The sequence below is a fragment of the Chrysoperla carnea genome, chromosome 3 (assembly GCF_905475395.1).
Source record: "Chrysoperla carnea chromosome 3, inChrCarn1.1, whole genome shotgun sequence".
Lineage (NCBI taxonomy): Eukaryota > Metazoa > Arthropoda > Insecta > Neuroptera > Chrysopidae > Chrysoperla > Chrysoperla carnea.
The window spans coordinates 15,446,286-15,466,632 of record NC_058339.1 but is presented as its reverse complement, the minus strand read 5'-3'; the positions used below and the strand labels follow the sequence as shown (position 1 = coordinate 15,466,632).

At 29.1% G+C, this 20,347-nt stretch overlaps 1 protein-coding gene across 1 annotated transcript in view; it reads left to right on the top strand.

Annotated features, from left to right (window-relative positions):
- Positions 1-2,428: 2,428 nt before the first annotated feature.
- The window catches only part of LOC123295881, a 344,446-nt gene continuing 326,527 nt past the window's right edge, over positions 2,429-20,347 (top strand). Inside the window, exon 1 of the mRNA XM_044877342.1 lies at positions 2,429-2,645. Coding sequence (XP_044733277.1) covers positions 2,429-2,645 — 217 coding nt within the window. The remainder of the gene's footprint in view (positions 2,646-20,347) is intronic.

Sequence of the window (20,347 nt, the reverse complement as noted above, 5' to 3'; positions counted from 1 at the left end):
CTTTACGTTGCATTTGTTCACGCCTTTTTTGATGATAGTTGATTGGCTTTGATTGATGAAAATTGCAATATGCGTTAAATCCCTCAATGGCGGGAAAAGTAGAGAATGTTAAGTTCACGGCACTAAAAACACATGGTTCACTGAGAACTATTCGAATTTAAATCCAAAATTAAACTTGATTATCAAGATAAAAATCGATTTTGAAGTTAAACTTTAACACATGGTTAAATTAAATTAAATGCTGAACACCACACGTTTCAACATTGAAAAAAAATTGAAACTTTGAAAAAAAACAGAATCACTGACTCGACAATGTTTTAAATTATATTTTTTGATTGATTAATTAAATCAACCGAAAGAAAATGACCTATTCAGATCGAAAAACGAATTAATTATATTAAAAAGAAAAATTATGAACTCATAACTGGCCGGCTGGTAGCCGACCAGTTTAAAAATGAGTAAACAAGAGACAACGATGAGTATGATTGGTGGATTCTTGGTATAGTCAGTTAGTTACCAATTTAGTATTAATTAAAATCACTAAAGAAAAAAAATAAAAACACTAACTTGTGAAATGTCCCTAACAACGATTTTTGTCGATTGTAGCGCGATCTACCGAAAATCGGGAAAAATTTCTTAGACAAAATGTTTGTCTTTTCTTCTGAAGAATCCAAATCTGCAGAAAAAAATAGGGGTTTCCATTTGATTTTTTCAAGTTACACCCCCTACCCCTAACAGGGGTTGAGGGTGGAGGGTGTTTTTGGTATGGTTAGATAGAGTTTCAAAAAATATTTGATACGTGTTTTTTCGTTTCAATTTTTTTTTAAAACTATTCAGAATAATCAGCCTGGACGGGTGGTTTGGAACACCCAGTATATATATATATATATATATATATATATATATATATATATATATATATATATATATATATATATATGTATATTTATGTACGGTGAGCCATTTAAATCGAGCTAGGCTTTTTACTAAGATTTTTCCGACATGAATTTTTATAAATGGATGATTTTTAAATACAAACTCATGTTTTTATCTTGAGATAAAACTAACAAATTCTAACAAAGTTGATAAAATGTTGCTTGAAATTAACAATTATGACTCAAGATTGAAATTCATGACTGAATTCAAGAAGATCTATCCAACTTGGACAATTGCATTCTCAGTGAATGTTTATTCGAGAAAATAATTTTTTTTTTTAATTTTCTAACCTAGCCCACAAAAAAATACACCATCGAATAGTACATGTGAATTGATTTATTATTATTTTCTTTGATACGTTTTTTTGTAATTACAACTTTTGTTCAAATAAAAAATGATTCTATAATTAAAGTACACGGATCTTCTTGATATTTTGTATAGAGTCATAATTGTTAAATGCGAGCAACTTTTCTGAATAACATTTTTTCAACTTATGAAAAGGAAGGATAGTTTACCAAAAAGAAAAATAGTGAGTTCAAATTTTTGGCTATCCTGTACATTATTTAGAAGTTTTAAATATGCCTATATACTTCTCAGAATAAGCAAAATTTTGTAAAATGAAAAATAAGAAAATTTACAAGTAGAGTTACCTCTATCCGGGGAAATACTATATAATGACCACTGATTTTAGAAATATAGCTAAATTGCCATTTAAATAAAAATTGAAATAATATAAAACAATTAATTTATTATTTATTTACTTGTTTCAGATTAATGCAACAAACCCACATCAAGCACAAGAGTCAACACAAATTCATTCATTCTAAAAAAAATCCTTTTATAAACCGCATTCTTTTAAAATAAGACGCTAAATGATAAGTCAATAAATAATAAAAAATTAATCTTGGCAATAAATTTCAAACATTTCTCTATTCATTAAAATTAACAACCTTTAAAAAAAATGCGTCTCATTATTTATTATTGAATTTTTTTAAAAAAAAAAAGCCCTCACTAATAATTAGCATACATGCCCATAAATAAATCATTAATAATAAAAAAAAATGAATTAAAACTCATTCATTCGTTATTTTACCTCACCACGACGACTAAGTAAACGATATCCTTTATGTTGTTTCGAAAATTAATTATTTTCTGTAGAAATATAATTTATAACTAATTATCAGTAATTTTATTATAACATGCTTTTGTTTTTAAAATACCTTCTATCATTAATAATTTTATAAAACAATTAACGTTAAAAAAATATTTAATAAAATAAATTAACAAAAAAAAAGTAACCAGCGGCTGTGTATATATTTTTATTTATTTTAATTTTTTTATGTTTTTTTTGTAAAATTTGTTTTTTATTAGTTTTTTTTCCTACGCGGTAGAAAAAAATGTGACCGTAATATCAAGTGTGCTTAGAGAAATTTATCTCGCATCTATTTTTTTTTTAAATTTAATTTTAGTGTGATTTAAGTGTGTTAAAATCATGTGCTGTTCAAATACAAGTAAATCACTATCCCGATTGGGTATATTGTGGGGTATGTGTGCGTTAGCAACATTACTGACCGCATTTGTTAGTAATGTATGGGTTTATACAAAGGAACCAGTGAAACTTCCTAATGCAGATGTTACAACTTCAATTAGTTTCCGGATTGGTTTATGGCGAGTTTGTCCGAGTGTGAAACGTGTTAATTCCACCATACGTAAGTGATTTTTGTATTTACTTTATTATTAAGTTTATTATCTCTCTATTTCATAAAATCTATGTATAAAATTTACGTTTCTTACAAAGAGACTGAGCAAAGCCAAGACCATTGGAAAACTAAACTTGAAATTATAAAGTTATATTTAATAATGGGTGAACTAAATTGATATTCTTATTGGGTTGAATGATGAATGAATCATTATATATGTTACAGTCAAAAGTCTTAATTGGTGAAAACTAATTTTAACTGGCAAAATCAGTCAAAAGTATTTTTGACTGACATAACAGTCAAAAGATGTTTCGATAATTGGGAAGAACAAAATGAAATTAAAGGTACCTTATATATATGCTCGATTGAGCTCTACTTTTTTAATGTCTTTAAGATCAGGATCAAATTTAGGGTGAGGTTTGAGCTCAACTTAAAAGAAAATGTTTTTTTTTATATCCGATTCTCCACAATATTTTTTGGCTTGATTAAAAACACCCAGCTAATCATGCTCTGTAAAAAATATTACGTTTTTTACTGATAGAGTAGGTGTTCGTTGTGCGGGTAGTCATGGTAGGGACAATAAAATGGCAGGGACAATTTTGGCAATAAAGGAGGCTGTTACGACTAATTTGCAATTATTTACATGTTAATGTTGTAGAAAATGTCAAATTAAAATTATTGAAAAACACTAATTAATTAAACTTAATGCATTATAAAATTGTGAAAATAAGAAATCAAATTGGATAAATATTTCTTTTCAAATGTAAATTATCATAATTATTTATTTAAATTTGTGTGACAATAATATTAAATTTTCAATGTAAGTCATAAATGCAATCCATACACTTATATATGCATCCATACCATTCTATAATTAAAGTAGTGTATCGTTACCATGGAAACGCCTACAATAAAACTCACGCACAGTGCGAATAACCTGGACAGAATAAGGAAATAAAATTATGTGTCCCTTTGAATTCATTTAGGTACAATAAGAAGGTATTTTTCTAAATCATTTTCTGTAGTATTAAAATCGAGCATACAAGATTTTATGAAACAATAAGAAACTCAACACTGCTTGAAATATAAGCTCATGAGTGGTAAAAATACAAGGAAATCACTCACCCGAATGGGCATAGTGGTAGGTTAATGTGCAATAGCAACATTAGTTACTGCTCTTTCTATGTGAAACAAAAATCTAGTGAATCGTCTCAATAGTGATATTACAACTTTAGTAAGTTTCCGGATTGGTTTATGGCGGGTTTGTCCAAGTGTGAAACATATTAATCCAACCATACGTAAATGATTTTCTCAATTTATTTGATTAATATTTGTATTTAATGTGTATATAAATTTAATTTCTAATTAAGACGAAAGTGTTTTGTGCGTCATTACTTGTCTTTATTATTTCCTAAGGGCTATGTTTATAAAGTGTTTGTAGTAGCTACATAATAGTAACTTGTCATTATTGAAACTCATTTGACATTACAATTGAAGATATTTGTAATGAAACATAGTGGTTCATTTATATGACTCGTTTGAGCAAAATTATTTGATAGAATATATACACAAAGTACACAAATCCACTGTCATGTCTGTAGCAATTACTATACGTTACCCGTTAGCTTCGTTGTTCAATGCCAACATCAAAATTATTAATAGTTTTACCATTTATGTCTCTATCGTTTAATACCTATTTTCAACTCTCTCCAGATAACAAGGCAGCCTTTGATATAGCTTCGATTTTGAGCTTAAGATTCAAGAATTTGTAGAAATTGGGTAACTTGGAACTAGCGTAAATCGAGATATTACCCCAAATATCAAGATTGGTATTTTTATCCCCACATAATATTTTTAATAACTCCGTGGATGGGGTAATTTTGATCCAAAAAGTATAAAATCAGGTTAATATAATTATTGGATGCAAAATTACATTATATACTGAGTTTTAAGAGTTGTCCGTCCGTCTGTCTGTGGGTAAGATAACTCAAAAACGAAATAAGATATCAAACTACTTTAAAAAAATCAACCGAGAAAAACGTAGAAAAAATTTTTCTTTGGAATTTAATGAAACTCGGTGTAAGGGGTAATCTTGATCCAAAAAGTATAAATATCAAGTTAATTTAATGATTGGATGCATGCATATTTGGATCGTTTTTAGTCCGTATCTCAAAAAATATTCGACCAGTAAACAAATGCACCCGATTTTTGTACTTTTCGATTCAAAATTACCTTACATACTGAGTTTTATCGAAATTGGAGATAAACAACTTTCTTTTTTTCACATATACAAAATACCGTCATTGCGATAACAGAAGAGTTAGTTACATTTTCTGAAATAAATGGTAAAAAATAAATAGATGGGTAATTTCACCGAAGGACAACATTCCTTTTAATATACGCTTTTGTTCATTCTCGTATAAATCGATTAGCTCTCTCTATGGTTCTTGATTTGATCGTACTCATATAAGTATCGCATTAATTTGCAAAAAAATATTCAAATTAGATAAACCGTTTAAAAAAAAAAACATTTAGGAAATTGGGGAATAATAAGAGATATCAGATTTTGTTGTTGTTATTTTTGTATTGGTTTTCCATTTTTTCGTTAAATGTAAAATGTTTTTTTTTATTCATAAAAAGGACCATTGTCGCTGCTGGTTTGATCGTTTATTGTGATAAAATGTAAAATATAAAAATTACCTTGGAAAGATTTTCCAACAATAACAACAACCTTCTCTACTCTAGCAGTAGCTCTACTCTACAGATTCTTTCATTGGTACAAAATAAATATACATAGAATACGAACGAACCTTCATACACTTCTGAGGTTAGTGGATTCGTAATAATAATAATAATAATAACGACTATTTATATTTATTTTACGTTAAATACCCTCACATTACGTAAAGCACATATATACCCTCCCGTTCGTTCATACACATATGTATATATATATATAAATTGAAATGGAAAAGGCCTAAGTTAAATTCATTGTGCGTAATAATAGCCCAAGGTATACGTAATATAACAGGTTTCCATTTTATCGCCCCATATCTACCTGCCAGCCTACCAGCAGTATTCATTTCATGTTCCACGCAAACATTACTATTCTATTTTAAATATTATACAGTGCGTTTCTATTCCTCTTTCCAAATCTCCAAGTCATATCGAGTGTAGAGACACAATCTCTTATAGCTGTTAGACTCAAAAAGTGACCAGAAAATAGCAGTAAATAACGGAGCTATAATGGAGCCCGTACAGCAAAGTGTCGTTATATGTGTTCAAATATTGGGATTGTGATACAACTACCATATGTGATTGGAGAAGTTGACACAAACGCATGGGTTGTTTGTATGAAAGTTATGTCTAAAAAATTTCAAATATTGTTGTTTAGAAATGCAGCATAGTTTTAAACAATCTTTTTTTGATTGGTTCTACCACTTATAAATATTAATATCTGGATGACCGAGCTTTGCTCGGTTATTCGCCAATAGATGTCAGCAAGAGTCATATTTTTCACTTTAGACTACTCAAACGCCTCCTTTTTGTTATGTTATAATTTGCATTGTATTTCATTAACTACGTTATACACCAATAGATGTCTGATCAATTTTTTTCACTTTAGACTACTCAAACGCCTCCTTTTTGTTATGTTATAATTTGCATTGTATTTCATTAACTACGTTATACACCAATAGATGTCTGATGAATTTTTCATGAAAAGACGGATAAAAGGACATTTCTGATAAATGAAACCTAGCTAGATCGACTTATCGCCCCAAAAAACCCCTACATACTCATTTTCATGAAAATCGTTGGAGCCATTTCCAAGATCGTTGATATATATATATATATATATATATATATATACAAGAATTGCTCGTTTAAATATATAAGATAGCAAAATAGTCATGTGATTGTCACAACTACATGAGTAGGTACAAAAATTAATGGTTTATACCTGCTAATAGGTATATATCAAATAAACTTAAATTTCTTCGAGTCGGATTTGAACCAGCGACATATGGATTTCTATTGCTTTTAGTGCCCTAATATATTATCAAAATGATCAATAAGTTTATTTCAAACTTTCTGTACGTAAGTAGAAACAATCTACATGTAGTTGGCTCTATCACATATGGACTAGACATGCTAGATATGCAATAATCATAACAAAATCCTCTATTTTAAGCAAATCAAAGAAATTTTCTTTTAATTCATCGTTTCGCTTTATTTACACGATTATATATTCCAAGTAACTAACCAGCTTCTTGGATTGTTTTTATCGATTTTCAACGTACAGGGAGTGGAAAGGTGGAGCGAGCATGTTAGAATGAATAATCAAATATTTTCAAATAAACCCAAGTGGGGTATCATATAAAAGAGCATGACCTGTACATTACACGAGGATATGGGGAGAGGGGTGAAAGTGGGGATGTTACCCAGCGAAGTGGGTAGTTCACAGCTAGTTTAGAATATACAGAAATTTGTATTTTTTAAGGTCTTTATTGACTAAATTGTGCATTGATTATCATAAAAGCAAATAGAAGACAAAACTTGTCTTTTGCATCGGAAAATATTATTTTCATTTTACATGAAAACAAGATCACTGCCTTTCTTCCGATCTTTATGTGACACTGTGTACCTATTATTTAATATATAAATTTTACGTTTATGATTTATCATCTTTAGAGTCGTAACATAAATACATATACATAAGGCGAAATGGGTAAGTGTACCAAATGGGTAGTATTATAGAAGTGGTAGGTATATTTTCTATTATATCAAATGTCCTTTTAACCAAATTTTCCATCATGTTATTTTGAAAGCTTTTAAGCCTTAATGATACAACCTTTATATATATCTAGTCGCAGTCGATTCGATCGTACACGATACACACATTTATGTGGTTGTTGGTTGTTGCTATGAATTAGTGTAGACAACCACATGTCGCGTCAACCTATTTATTTTAAGTAAAATGTTTTGCTAACAATATAAATATTTACTTATAAGTTTTGGGGCGTTTGTTGTTTGTCTGTATGGTTTCTGATTATTATAATAATGGTCATTATTATTGATAGTATTTTGTAGGAGGTATACTCAATTACTGATATTTTGTATTATTATTTCATTTTGATATATTTTTTCTTTCTATTTTATTAGTTCATTATTTCTTATAACGCTATTGAAAGTCATCTCTGACATATCGCAGTTTATCAGTAGACAGAAGCAGTTTATAAGCAGACAGAAAATAATTTGGAAAAAAAAATGCACTGGGGAAAAATAAATTCAAGTAGATCGAAATTTTTATGTTATTTGTATTTCAGATGCTGTAAAAATATATGAAAGCATTTTGAGTTTATGAAAATATATCAAATGATATGATAGTTTTAAAAAGATTATGAAACTTTGCGTAAATCATCATCATTTTAGAAAATAACTCTTTAGCTTTGCACATTAAATATTCTGTAACTTTGAAATCATAAACTCATAAATTTATTTTTTAATGCACTAGCTAATTTAAAATTGTTTGATTACGTGATTATTGAATGTGTTTGAGAGTGAAAATATGAAAGCAGAGATATTATCTAAATATTTTAATTAATTTTAACTAATTTCACCATATTTCTATCACTAGTGTTTAGGCCGTTCAATTATGAACTAGGTGAACGCTCCCTAAATGTTCTGTCTTTTAACAGTTTAATGATTGATAGTTGGCAGCGCGTACAATTCAAATATGTTTACTAATAATAACCGTAAAAAAGACGTGTTGCTAGCTCATCAATCATTCCTGTTCTGTTTTTGCGCTGGCTTAAGATACATGGAATTAACGCCTTTTCTAAACTTTAATTTCATTAAAAGATTAATATTTTACTTTCGTTGTTGAAACATCTTTTCTCCAACTTTAATTCAATTCAATTAAAGTGTTCAATCGTATCAATTTATATTTTTGTGATTTTTGCGTAATTTTTGATTCTAAAAAGTGATGTTTTTCAAGCCATTCGTTGATTTCACGTGCATAACTTGTGAGCCGTTGTGTTTGAATTGAAACTTAAATATTAATCCATTCAAAAGTGTACAACTTAAATGAATTAAGTAGTTTTATATTCTAACCTTTACAAATTTGAACTCCGTACTTAAACATCCAGCAACGAGATTTGATCATCCCTAGAGATATTTCCCACTTTTCCATCCTGTTTTTTCGACCAAAACTTATTGGCACGCGAATAACATCGAAACACATGTGAGTACATTTCAAATCAGTCCACTATCTCATTGTTTTTTGTTTGGGAGTAAATTATTGCCCCAACAAATAGTTTTTTTAATTTACTGAGTACAACGTAAACATATGAAACTGACATTGGCAAAGTTAATATTATTTTCTTACATCTTTATTCTAGTGGTGAGAGAAATTTTCACAATTTCTGAAGGACTTGAAAAACATATTTAAAACAAGTGAAAACAAACAATTGACTGAGTTAATTGTTGAAATACCATGTATAGACAGTGTTGATTACTCTATCACATTAAACATACATACATGTCACACATGTGTAACTGATATCCCCATATAATACATACCATACAATTTACGACTAATTTGCGCCCTCACGGGTAAACAGCGATGTTTACGAAAAAATGTTTCAAACAAAAGATGTTTATTTTTTTATAAGAAACACTTTTTACATTTAAACTTTTGTTCTATCTCTAACGGTTTACAAGATGGGTCCTACGGACTCAAGACCCAATTTACCTATGTTGCTCATTTACGAACTCGACCTCACTTTTTACGTCCTCAGCACGCAATAAAAGCTTGATATATTTTTCGTTTTTGAGTAATCATGATGACAGACGGATAGACAGACGACAGACGACAGATGGCAGATAGACAGACAACCGGAAATGGACTAATTAGATGATTTTATGAACACTTATACCAAAATTTTGTTCATAGCATCAATATTTATAAGCGTTACAAACTTGGAACTAAACTTAATATACCTTGGTATATTTTATATCCATGGTATAAAAATGCAGGGGAACTAGTGCCCTTATCTCCAGTTAGCTGACGATCCTTACTCAGAATATTACTGTACCCGATCAGAGATAAGCTATTCCCCAGAGACCCACCTCATATCAGTGGTTGAGGCTGTAGGTTAAATGAATTACAAGTTAATACAATAATTCTAGGGATTAAACTCGTCCATTTCCATTAAATTTTAATAAAATTAATGGTTTTTTAATTTTTCTATTTTATTTTATTTTATATCAATACATAGTATAAAACAAAGTCGCTTTCTCTGTCCCTATGTCCCTATGTCCCTTTGTATGCTTAAATCTTTGAAACTACGCAACGGATTTTGATGCGGTTTTTTTAATAGAGTGATTCAAGAGGAAGGTTTTTATGTATAATACATCCATATTATAGTAGAGTAAGGGGTTGAAATAGGGGTTGAAATAGGGGTTGAAAGGGATATGCTTCAAAAACTAAAAAAGTTGTGCATCGATTGAGCTCAAATATTGACACGATATACAACCAGCTTCAAAGATCTATTGTTTTTATCTACTTTTAACCTTCAGAGAGTAGAAAGGTGTAGCGAGAAAGTGGGAAGGAATTATCGAATATTTACAAATATACCTAAGTGGGGTATCAAATAAAAGAGCATGACGTGTACATTACAAAACTGTTATCCCACGCAAGGAAATGTGGAGGGAGGGGTGCAAGTGGGGATGTTGCCCAGCAAAGCGGGTAGTTCACAGCTAGTTATATAATATTATGATAGATAAGCAAGCATTTGTAACGATATTTAATTGTATATTATTTATTCATTTATTTACACTGCATGAAATTAAAACTAATTAGTTTGTTTATGAACTATTTATTTAAACGATAATGAAATTTATTTTAAAAAAGTTGATGAAATTATATCGTTATTATTTACATAGCGTTATAATTAGGTGTTTAATTGAAAAAATTTTAAAATGTTGACGTACATATTATTATTATATGACATGTACCTGCGCAGTATTGGGTGAAAGTCTATTTTCAATATTTTAATCAATTATTTCCGAAAAATATTCAAAACACATGAATTAGGAATATTTTGAGATTATTTGAAAACATGGCCCAACGATTGGCTAACGATTAAGCTCACAAAGAGCGTTAAATTTGTTCAAGGGGTTATCAACTTCACAAACCCAGGATAAAATGTTTATGATAAATATACAAAATATGATATTTTTAAGGAACTCATAATTCTCCCAAATGATACTAGGGTATTTTGCATAAGGAACTGATTAATCAAAATTTTGTTGATAATCAAATCGAATTTTTTAACTGACTCATCCGAATCCAAAAATTTATCCAATTTTTATAAACCAAGTATGTAATTCTACTAAATTTGGATCATACTTTTCAAATTTGAGATCCAAATTAACATAGCTCTAATAGGTTTCAAGAATGTGAATCCTGGTCTCGGAATTTGCCACTTAAGTGATAGCTAGCGAAAAAACACGATTTGATACCACGGCTGAAAAGAATGACCCAAAATTTTTGGGTTTTAACAAAAGTTCCAATAAAATCGTATCAAATTTGCCTGTGTTATCAAAAAAGTCGAATTTTTTAACTTTTGACGTCATCAAAAACCAAAAACTTTAATTTGGCTCTATCATATTCAAATTTTATCCCATTTTGATAAACCAAGTATGCAATCCTACCAAGTTTGGGTCGCACTTTTCGCAATTTGTGATCAAAATTAACCTAGCTTTTATAGGTTTCAAGAATGAGGAGTCCTGGTCCCGGAATCAGCTTTTGAAGTGACAGCTAGCGAAAAACTGGCAACACAGCTGAAAAGAATGACTCAAAATTAGTGGGTTTTAAAAAAAATTGCAATAAGATCGGATCAAATTTGCCTGTGTTATCAAAAAAGTCGAATTTTTTAACTTTATGACGTCATCAAAAACCAAAAGAATTTAATTTTGCTCTATCACATTCAAATTTTATCCCATTTGGATAAACCAAGTTTGCAATCCTACTTACTTTTCAAATTTGTGATCAAAATTAACCCTCTAATAGGCTCTAATAGGTTTCAAGAATGTGGAATCCTGGTCTCGGAATTAGTCACATAAGTGATAAATAGCGTGTTTTGGACATAAAAACAGTCAACAATCAGAGTCAACAATTAGTACATAATTACTTAAATCAGAACATCAAATGTGCTCCGTAGAATCGAATACCTACAAATCATATAAAGTTTAATAATTATTATTTGACATAAAGTAAGCATTAAATCATACAATCATGTAAAATTTTTATGAAATAACTGATATACATTCTGGTAAAACCAATATTCCATGTTACATAATTCGTAGGTATGTTTTGTAAACAGATAACATAAACAAAGAATTTTTAAACAAAACGTATATTAATAATAAACAAGTGAAAGAAACAATTGACTGAGTTAATTGTTGAAATACCATGCATAGTCAGTGTTGATTTCTTTATCACATTACACATACAAACATGTGACACAAACATAACTGATAATCAAGTATAGTACATATTATAAAATTTCCGCCTAGTTGGCGCCCTCACGGGTAAACAGTGATGTTTACGAAAAAATGTTTCAAACAAAAGTTGTTTAACTTTTGATAAGGAACATTTTTTATATTTAAACTTTTGTTCTATCTCTAACGGTTTACAAGATGGGTCCTACGGACCCAAGACCCAGTTGACCTATGATGCTCATTTACGAACTTGACCTCACTTTTTACGTCCTGAGTACGCTGTAAAAATTCAGCTCGATATCTTTTTTCGTTTTTGAGTTATCGTGTCCACAGACGGACGGACGGACGGACGGACGGACGAACAACCGGAAATGGACTAATTTGGTGATTTTATGAACACCTATGACATAATTTTTTTCTTAGCAACATTATTTTTAAGCGTTACAAACTTGGGACTAAACTTAATATACTATGTATATTTCATATATACATGGTATAATAAAAAAGTATATTAACCCCATTCAATTCATATTGAATTAAAAAAATGTAAATACAATTTACAATTATGTGTTTATGTAAAATATTTATGGGTATGGAAAAATGATAAAACTCGAACAAAGAGATATACAGAATGTATTTTTAATTTGACATATGTTTGATACTCTTTGACTAAATAAACTTAGTCGAGCAAAATGCTTTAAACGAAAAATTTTAGTTTTAAAGGCACGGTTTTTAAACCCGTAGCAAAGTTTTCAGGTTCAATTAAAACCTCAATCTGATTCATAAATGATAAAAACCTTAGACGAACGCTTTAAATTACTTTGCTTGTTTGAAACATTTTTTTGTAAACGAATAGTAATTAATAGTTAAAATCTAACTTTCTTGCGTTTTTTCATTTTTAACCGACTTCAAACAAAAACGGAGGAGGTTATCAATTCGACTGTATTTTTTTTTATGTTTGTTACTTCAGAACTTTCGACTGGGTGAACCGATTTTGATAATTATCTGTTTGAAATCTGGTGTTCCCAGTGTGGTCCCATTTCATTTTGATCAAGTTCTGACAACGGCATCCATGAGAAAATCATAAAAGTCTTAAATTTGCATTAAGTATGCACGACAAGAGGACGAATAACTCAATATCAAGCCAACCGATTTCGATTATTCTTTTTTTAGTGAAAAAATAGTTGTTGGTGTACTTCAGATTCACTAAAAATAAATTAATATGCACTAAAAAGTACAAAAGGAAAACTTTTCCAAAATAAATTAATATGCACTAAAAAGTACAAAAATAACGATAATATAATGTAGTTAAAATTATTGTTATTTTTGGAGTCGGTGTCAGCCAAGGAAACAACTCTGACAGACCAGTTTGCTACATTAGCTTGGCTGACACCGACTCCAAAAATAACAATAATTTTAACTACATTATATTATCGTTATTTTTGTACTTTTTAGTGCATATTAATTTATTTTGGAAAAGTTTTACTTTTGAAGTCGGTTTTCTTTTTGTTAAAAGTTTTTTTTCATTTTTCAAAAAAGTTCTTTATAGAAAAACAAACCACTTCATTTGGAGATAAACAAACCACTTCAAGAGTGTCTAGATTTCGCAGAAATAATTATACGAAATAACACTTTTGATATACGAAAAAAACCATTATGGGTTAAAAAAAACTGTTACTTTTATAATCAATGACCACTTTCTAATTTCAAGTGTAGTTTATCGATAACAAGTTATGAAACAGAGAGAGTTGTTATTGAGCTTGAAAACCTGGGTCAAGTTTGATATCTGCTTAAGATGTGTGTCTACACTCTCGATATTTTTCGTTGAATTTTTGAGTTTCAAAAAAATCACCCTATATTTATTTGTAAATTTTTGTTTTGTTTTTGTACATTTCATCAACAATTTTTAATAAAAATCCTAGGGTAACTAAATGAATGTTGGCAACTGCATTCTTGTTTGACACGAAACACATACAACAAAACCTTGTTCATTTTGCTATGTCTCCGGTAATTTTAAATACGCTGTTTTGTTGATTTTTGTTGCGTACTAATACTTATACGGCAGTATTTCACTGTTATTTTTGTGTTTTGAACAAAAATTTTTATAAGAAATAAACTATTGTCCTCGAGTTCGAATCGAGGTAATGAAACAATAATGAATTATTGTATAAAATAACAAGAAATCTCTACAGGAATACGCTATGATCGAAACATGTCACGTTATTATCTAGTCTCGCTATGATCAAGTCAGTTGGAGATGTATCAAGAAAATCACACTTCTAGGCTCATGTTAAATTTACATCATCATAAGAAAAATGTGGATTACTTTGATTCAGTTTATCTCGAGTTTTAGACGGTCCATGGACTTTTCAACATTTGATGGCTATTTTATTATAATATCCTTAATAAGTATACAAAAGTATTTTCTGACACTATGCTCATAGAGAAACTACCTTAACAATATAACACTCGTAAACCACAAATTATTCAATTTCCTGCAATAGTTTAATTTCGAATACATATTTTGTCGAATAACCAATTTAGGTATAAATTTGCCAAGAACTGTTAATAAAACCAAAGGTTTTAAAAGGACTCTAAGTTAAATCTATTTTAAAGTTGTTAAGAACTAAAATTAGTGTAAAAACCTTCGTAACTTATTGCGTCTAATAATAAACTTTTGTGAAATTATTTCCAGCGTTTTTTTAAATTATAACTGCAAATAAAATAAATCCAAATAAAAATTATTTTTGTTGTAGAAACAATATGGACACAGATAGAACTGTTGATATATGAAATAAAAGGAACAAACAAAATTATTGTCAATCAAATATAGAGGAATAACATTAAATAGTGCTGTTACCACCAGCACAGTATGAAATGACTTTACCTCAATGTTTTACCTAGATAATCATAGAAATGGCAAGACCACACGCTATATAATTCGAAAACTCTTTTTTTATAAAAAAAAATGAGTCAAGAATTCGTTCAAATTTATTATCTCTGAATATTTTAAATAATTCATACTAAACAAAAGTATTAATTTAGTATTACATACAAAATTTTGTGAAAAATAATCGAGTATGTAACTCGAATGAATCTTGAGTTCATTAAAGAGCTTATACTTGTACTAGGATCCGTTAGTTCTTAGCGCTATGGCAATTTTCCTCAAGCTGGATTTAAAACAAAAAATAATTTTTATTTTTCAATTATTATATGTGTTATTCTGATGTAAGAGCTACATTATTGTTCAGTTTCATTCAAATCCATTCATTAGTTTTTGCGTGAAAGCGTAACAAACAAACAAAGAAACATAAAAAACATTGTTAGTTTCACATATATAATATAATACCTTGATACCCGCCCGCTTCAACGGGCTTAAAAGTAAAAACCACCGCTGTATTGACCTCAATAATTCCCCTTCCATAACACTCGAAAGGATTGTTTTATACAGATAAAAAATATTAACAGTTTTTTGACTCAAAATGTGCATAGCTTGATCTCAATTTTTTACAAGTAAAATAGTCATAATTCATTAAATATATCATAAAAGATGGCCATGAATTCTTTTTTAGATTTAATATTTTAAATTTTTACAGAAATCTTTAATTTTTGGTTCAAAATGATGATCATAGATGAAGCAGTAAAATGTCAGATTAAATTAAATTAATTTTTTAAATATATCTTTTAAATTATAGTTCATGTGTTATTCTGTTGTATAAGCTATATTGTTACACAGTTGCATTAAAATTCATTCGCTAATTTTTGCGTGAGAGCGTAAGAAATAAACAAACAAACAAAGAAACATCCCTACTTACACATTTATAATATACAGAATGTTCGATTTACATCTAGGCATATAAATATCACGAGTATGACAGAGTACATGCGTTAAGCAATGCATCTAAGTTAGAGGTATTATAGGTGTTATATGAAATTGAAAAAGTGACAAAAGTGATCTATTCAATTAAGAAACTCCCACTCTCCAAGCGTCTTACAACTATCTCATCGCATATCGAAGTTTCAGCACATGTATATAATACCTCTCACTTAGATGTATTGTTAAACGCATGTATTCTTTCATACTCGTGATTTTCATATGCCTATATGTAAATAGAATATTCTGTATAGCGATAAATATTTGTAACACATAGTCTGGAACAGACACATATTCTATGTGAGATGTTGATATGTGTGTTATATATTTCGACGAACATATGTATGTTGTTACCATTGTTTATTTAGGTGACTTGGTGCGAGAAAATTAGAATTGAGAGTTGCAATTGCATGAATGATAGATGTACACGATGGGACCTTATCATTGGGTTGATTCTATTCATAGGAGGGATGTCAACTATCCATTTTATTATTATATATGTGTACAGTGTACAAACATGGAATGTTATGTAGATGTAGTTTGTTTGATTGATATATTACAAATGAATAAACAAAGGTTTCAAGTAGGTAGGTAGGTAGGTAGGTAGGTGTACGTACATACCTAACCATGCCAATAACATACCAACCCAACCAACTACACTACTGAGACTACATGTTATTAGAAAATATTAGTACATTTGAATTGTAAATACATGTATTGAGATTTGTAATTATTCAAAATGTATTTACAAAATTTATGCTGTGCTTGAAAAAAAATGTGATTAACCCATTAGTACTCGCGTTACACCTAATTAATCTATTTCCGGTTGTCTGTCTGTCCGTCTGTATTGTCATCACGATTACTCAAAAACGAAAAGAGATTTCAAGCTGAAATGTTTATAGTGTGCTTAAGACGTAAATAGTGAGGCCGAGTTCGTAAATGAGCACTCTAGGCCATTTGGGTCTCGGGTCCGTATTACCCATCTTTTGAAACATTTTTTTCTGTGAGAGCACAAATTATGCGCAAATTGTATAGTAAGTATTATATGGGAATATCAGTTACATATACATGTGACATTAATGTCATAGAGTAATCAACACTGTGTATACATGGTATTTCAACAATTACCTCAATCAATTGTTTGTTTTCACTTATTAAAAAAGTATATTTTTTGAAGCCCTTCACAAATAGTTGTTCATTACGCGTACAAATGCATAACAAAAGAGGTATTATTATTTTCGCATATTTTCGGGCCTATACGTGTACTTCCGTAGTTTGAATGTATCTTGTCGGCCTGAGATGTTTTCAAAAATTGATTTTGTGGGTAGTTTTTACGTTTTTCTATCCCCTAAATAGAATTCAATTCTTTTTAACTATGTAACTTCCGTTTTGAAGGTAGTTTAAACCTTTATTTTGGACTATAAATTAATTAGTAATTTAAATTTGTATTCAATCAAATTTCGGTCATTAACAAACGGAAAACTGAATAAGTTCAACAGAAATTTGAATAGTACGAATAATATTATTGCGTCTGGAATTTATTAGACAAATTTAATTCAAATATTTTGTATTTGCATTACAATTGAAAATTAAATCATTTTATTTAAATAGATCTATAATGTTTGTTATATAATTAATAAAATATAATATATTATTATTATATATTTATTTGTTGATGATGTAACACAGTATTTTATTGACATTGTAATCGACATGACTGGGTACGTATAACGTTAATAGTTAACGTAGGATGATGTAAATAATACATGAAAAACTAACTAACTGATTTGAAAACATTCAGTAAATATTACAACATGTAGAAAACTAAAATAGACGTACATGTTTGTGTACGATGTACGTATGTAAAGTTGTTAGATAGGTATACGTTTTCATTCGTATACAGGAATTTAAATAACGATGTTTAAAAATTTATGTAATGTATAATTCATATAATGTTTTTTAGTACCTACCAAACATATATATTCATATGTTTGCGAAAAATAGTGATGTATTTTTAATTTTATGTTTTGGACAATCTTTTAAAAATGGATAACAGTTGTGTAACCGATTTACTGTTTATGCTAACTAATTTCAAAACTTAACTTATAAAATAATGTTCGAAAACTAAAATCGGGAAAATTACTAAGTAAAATTGTAGATAATAAGTAAAATCGTCCCGTGGAAAACTATTTAATATTAGAGGTACTCCTACTGTCATGACTGTATTTTACTTATCATAGCAATTTCAGATGAAAATATTTTCTTGTTTTTTATAAATTTAAAATCGCGATTCCATAATTGTAGGGGTTTTTGATTTCGAACTTTATTTTATTTAATCCATTTTGGGGTTATATTTTCGTTCGAAAGTATAACAACGTTTATATATTTGAAAAGTGCTATCATAGCTCCTCTAGAGAGAGCACCGTAATTTAATGTGACGGTACATAGCTTATAACCAGCGAACGATCAAGACGCTTCTATCGATACTTCATTTGTCAAATTATGAAAAGTAGTTTAGAAGCTAGGTTCGAACAGATGAACATACATACATAGCGGCCAAGCACATAACCCTCGTCATTGTATAGTCGGGGTAATTTTTTACGTTCCAACATTCGTTTTATCACTAACGGCTTACAAATTGGTCCTACGGACCCAAGACCTTGACTTATGTTGTTCATTTACGAACTCAATTACTGTTTATTTGATTATGATCATGCCCACGGACGGATGGACAGATGGGCGGACAACCGGAAATGGACTTTATGAATACCAATACTAAAATTTTGCTTGTAGCATAAAGCGTTACAAACTTGGGACTAAACCTAGTATTCCTTGATATATTTCATACATTCTGTGTCACATAAATCGCACGGATTAACATAATATAGAGTTTTTTATGACGAAAATTTATACATGGCATAAAAAATTGCTGAAAAAAATGACCTTGTTACCCTATTTTGCGAAAATTGATAAGTTTTTATTATTTATTTTCTAAAATATGATTCATTTAATATGCTTCTTATGAGTATATTATCATTTTTAAATATGAACTTATCTTTGGATATGTAACTTGTATATTTATAAACATCACAGTATTTATGAGATAGATGATATAATACATATGATGGCCAGTAATTTTAATTTATTTCGATGTTGAATGCACTTTGCTTATACGAGTGTCAGACGAGTCAGTCAATTCGGCTACATGACCGACGACTGTATATATATGTTGACTTTATATCAACTTGTTCGAGCGTTAATAAAATGTCACATCATACATTGTTTACATTTGTAAATTCAAACAACGTTTTAATAGTTGTAACATCATGGATATGTTTTTTATTTTTTTTTTCATTTTTTCGTAAAGCTGTGTGCTTTGCTGTTTGTGTTGATAGTAGTGTAATGGTAAGCACATACCAGTTGTGTTATATGTATATATAATGTTATATTATTGTTGCAAATTAAATTAATTTGAAAAAAAGCTTTTTTTTTTAGTCATGTTGTGTGTTGCTGTTGATGTTGATAAAAAATGCGACAAATCAAACGAGAGAGGATGTACAACAAAAATAACAAAATGAAAATTTAATTTATAATTTTATAAAAAAGAAAAATGTAATTTACAAAAAAAAGAAATATTTTATTTAAATTGTTTTTAAATCTGAATAATTGAATTTCGTTCTTTTACTTTACTGTTTGAGAACTGAAAGTGTGTTTTCTGAAACTTCATATTTAGTTATGCGTATGATTTAGGTATAAATAGAATAATTAGCCAGATTTAACTAAATGTTTACAGTAATGGCAATATGTAAACAGGCCTATTTTAACAATATTATATTAGTGTATTTTTATACCATGTATATATGAAATATATCATAGTATATTAAGTTCAGTCCCAAGTTTGTAACGTTTAAAAATATTGAAGCTACGAACAAAATTTTGGTATAGGTGTTCATAAAATCACCTAATTAGTCAATTTGCAGTTGTCCGTTTGTCGGTGGACACGATAACTCAAAAACGAAATGAGATATCAAGCTGAAATTTTTATAGCGTGCTCAAGACATAAAAAGTGACGGAGTCTTTGGGTCTTTTTTTCCGTAGGAACCATTTTATAAACGGTAAGAGATAGATAAAAAGTTTAAATATCATTTCTCGTTTTAAAGTTTATCGTGCTTGCTAATGAAGAATAATAGACTTACAGTTTAAAAAGTACCACTTTGAATAAAAATCAGGCTAGAGAAATAAAATAAAGATTTAATTGTGCTTAGTATGTAATTTGTATATCATATTTGTAATGAAATTGCCTATAAATAAAAAGAGAGTAAATTACTGT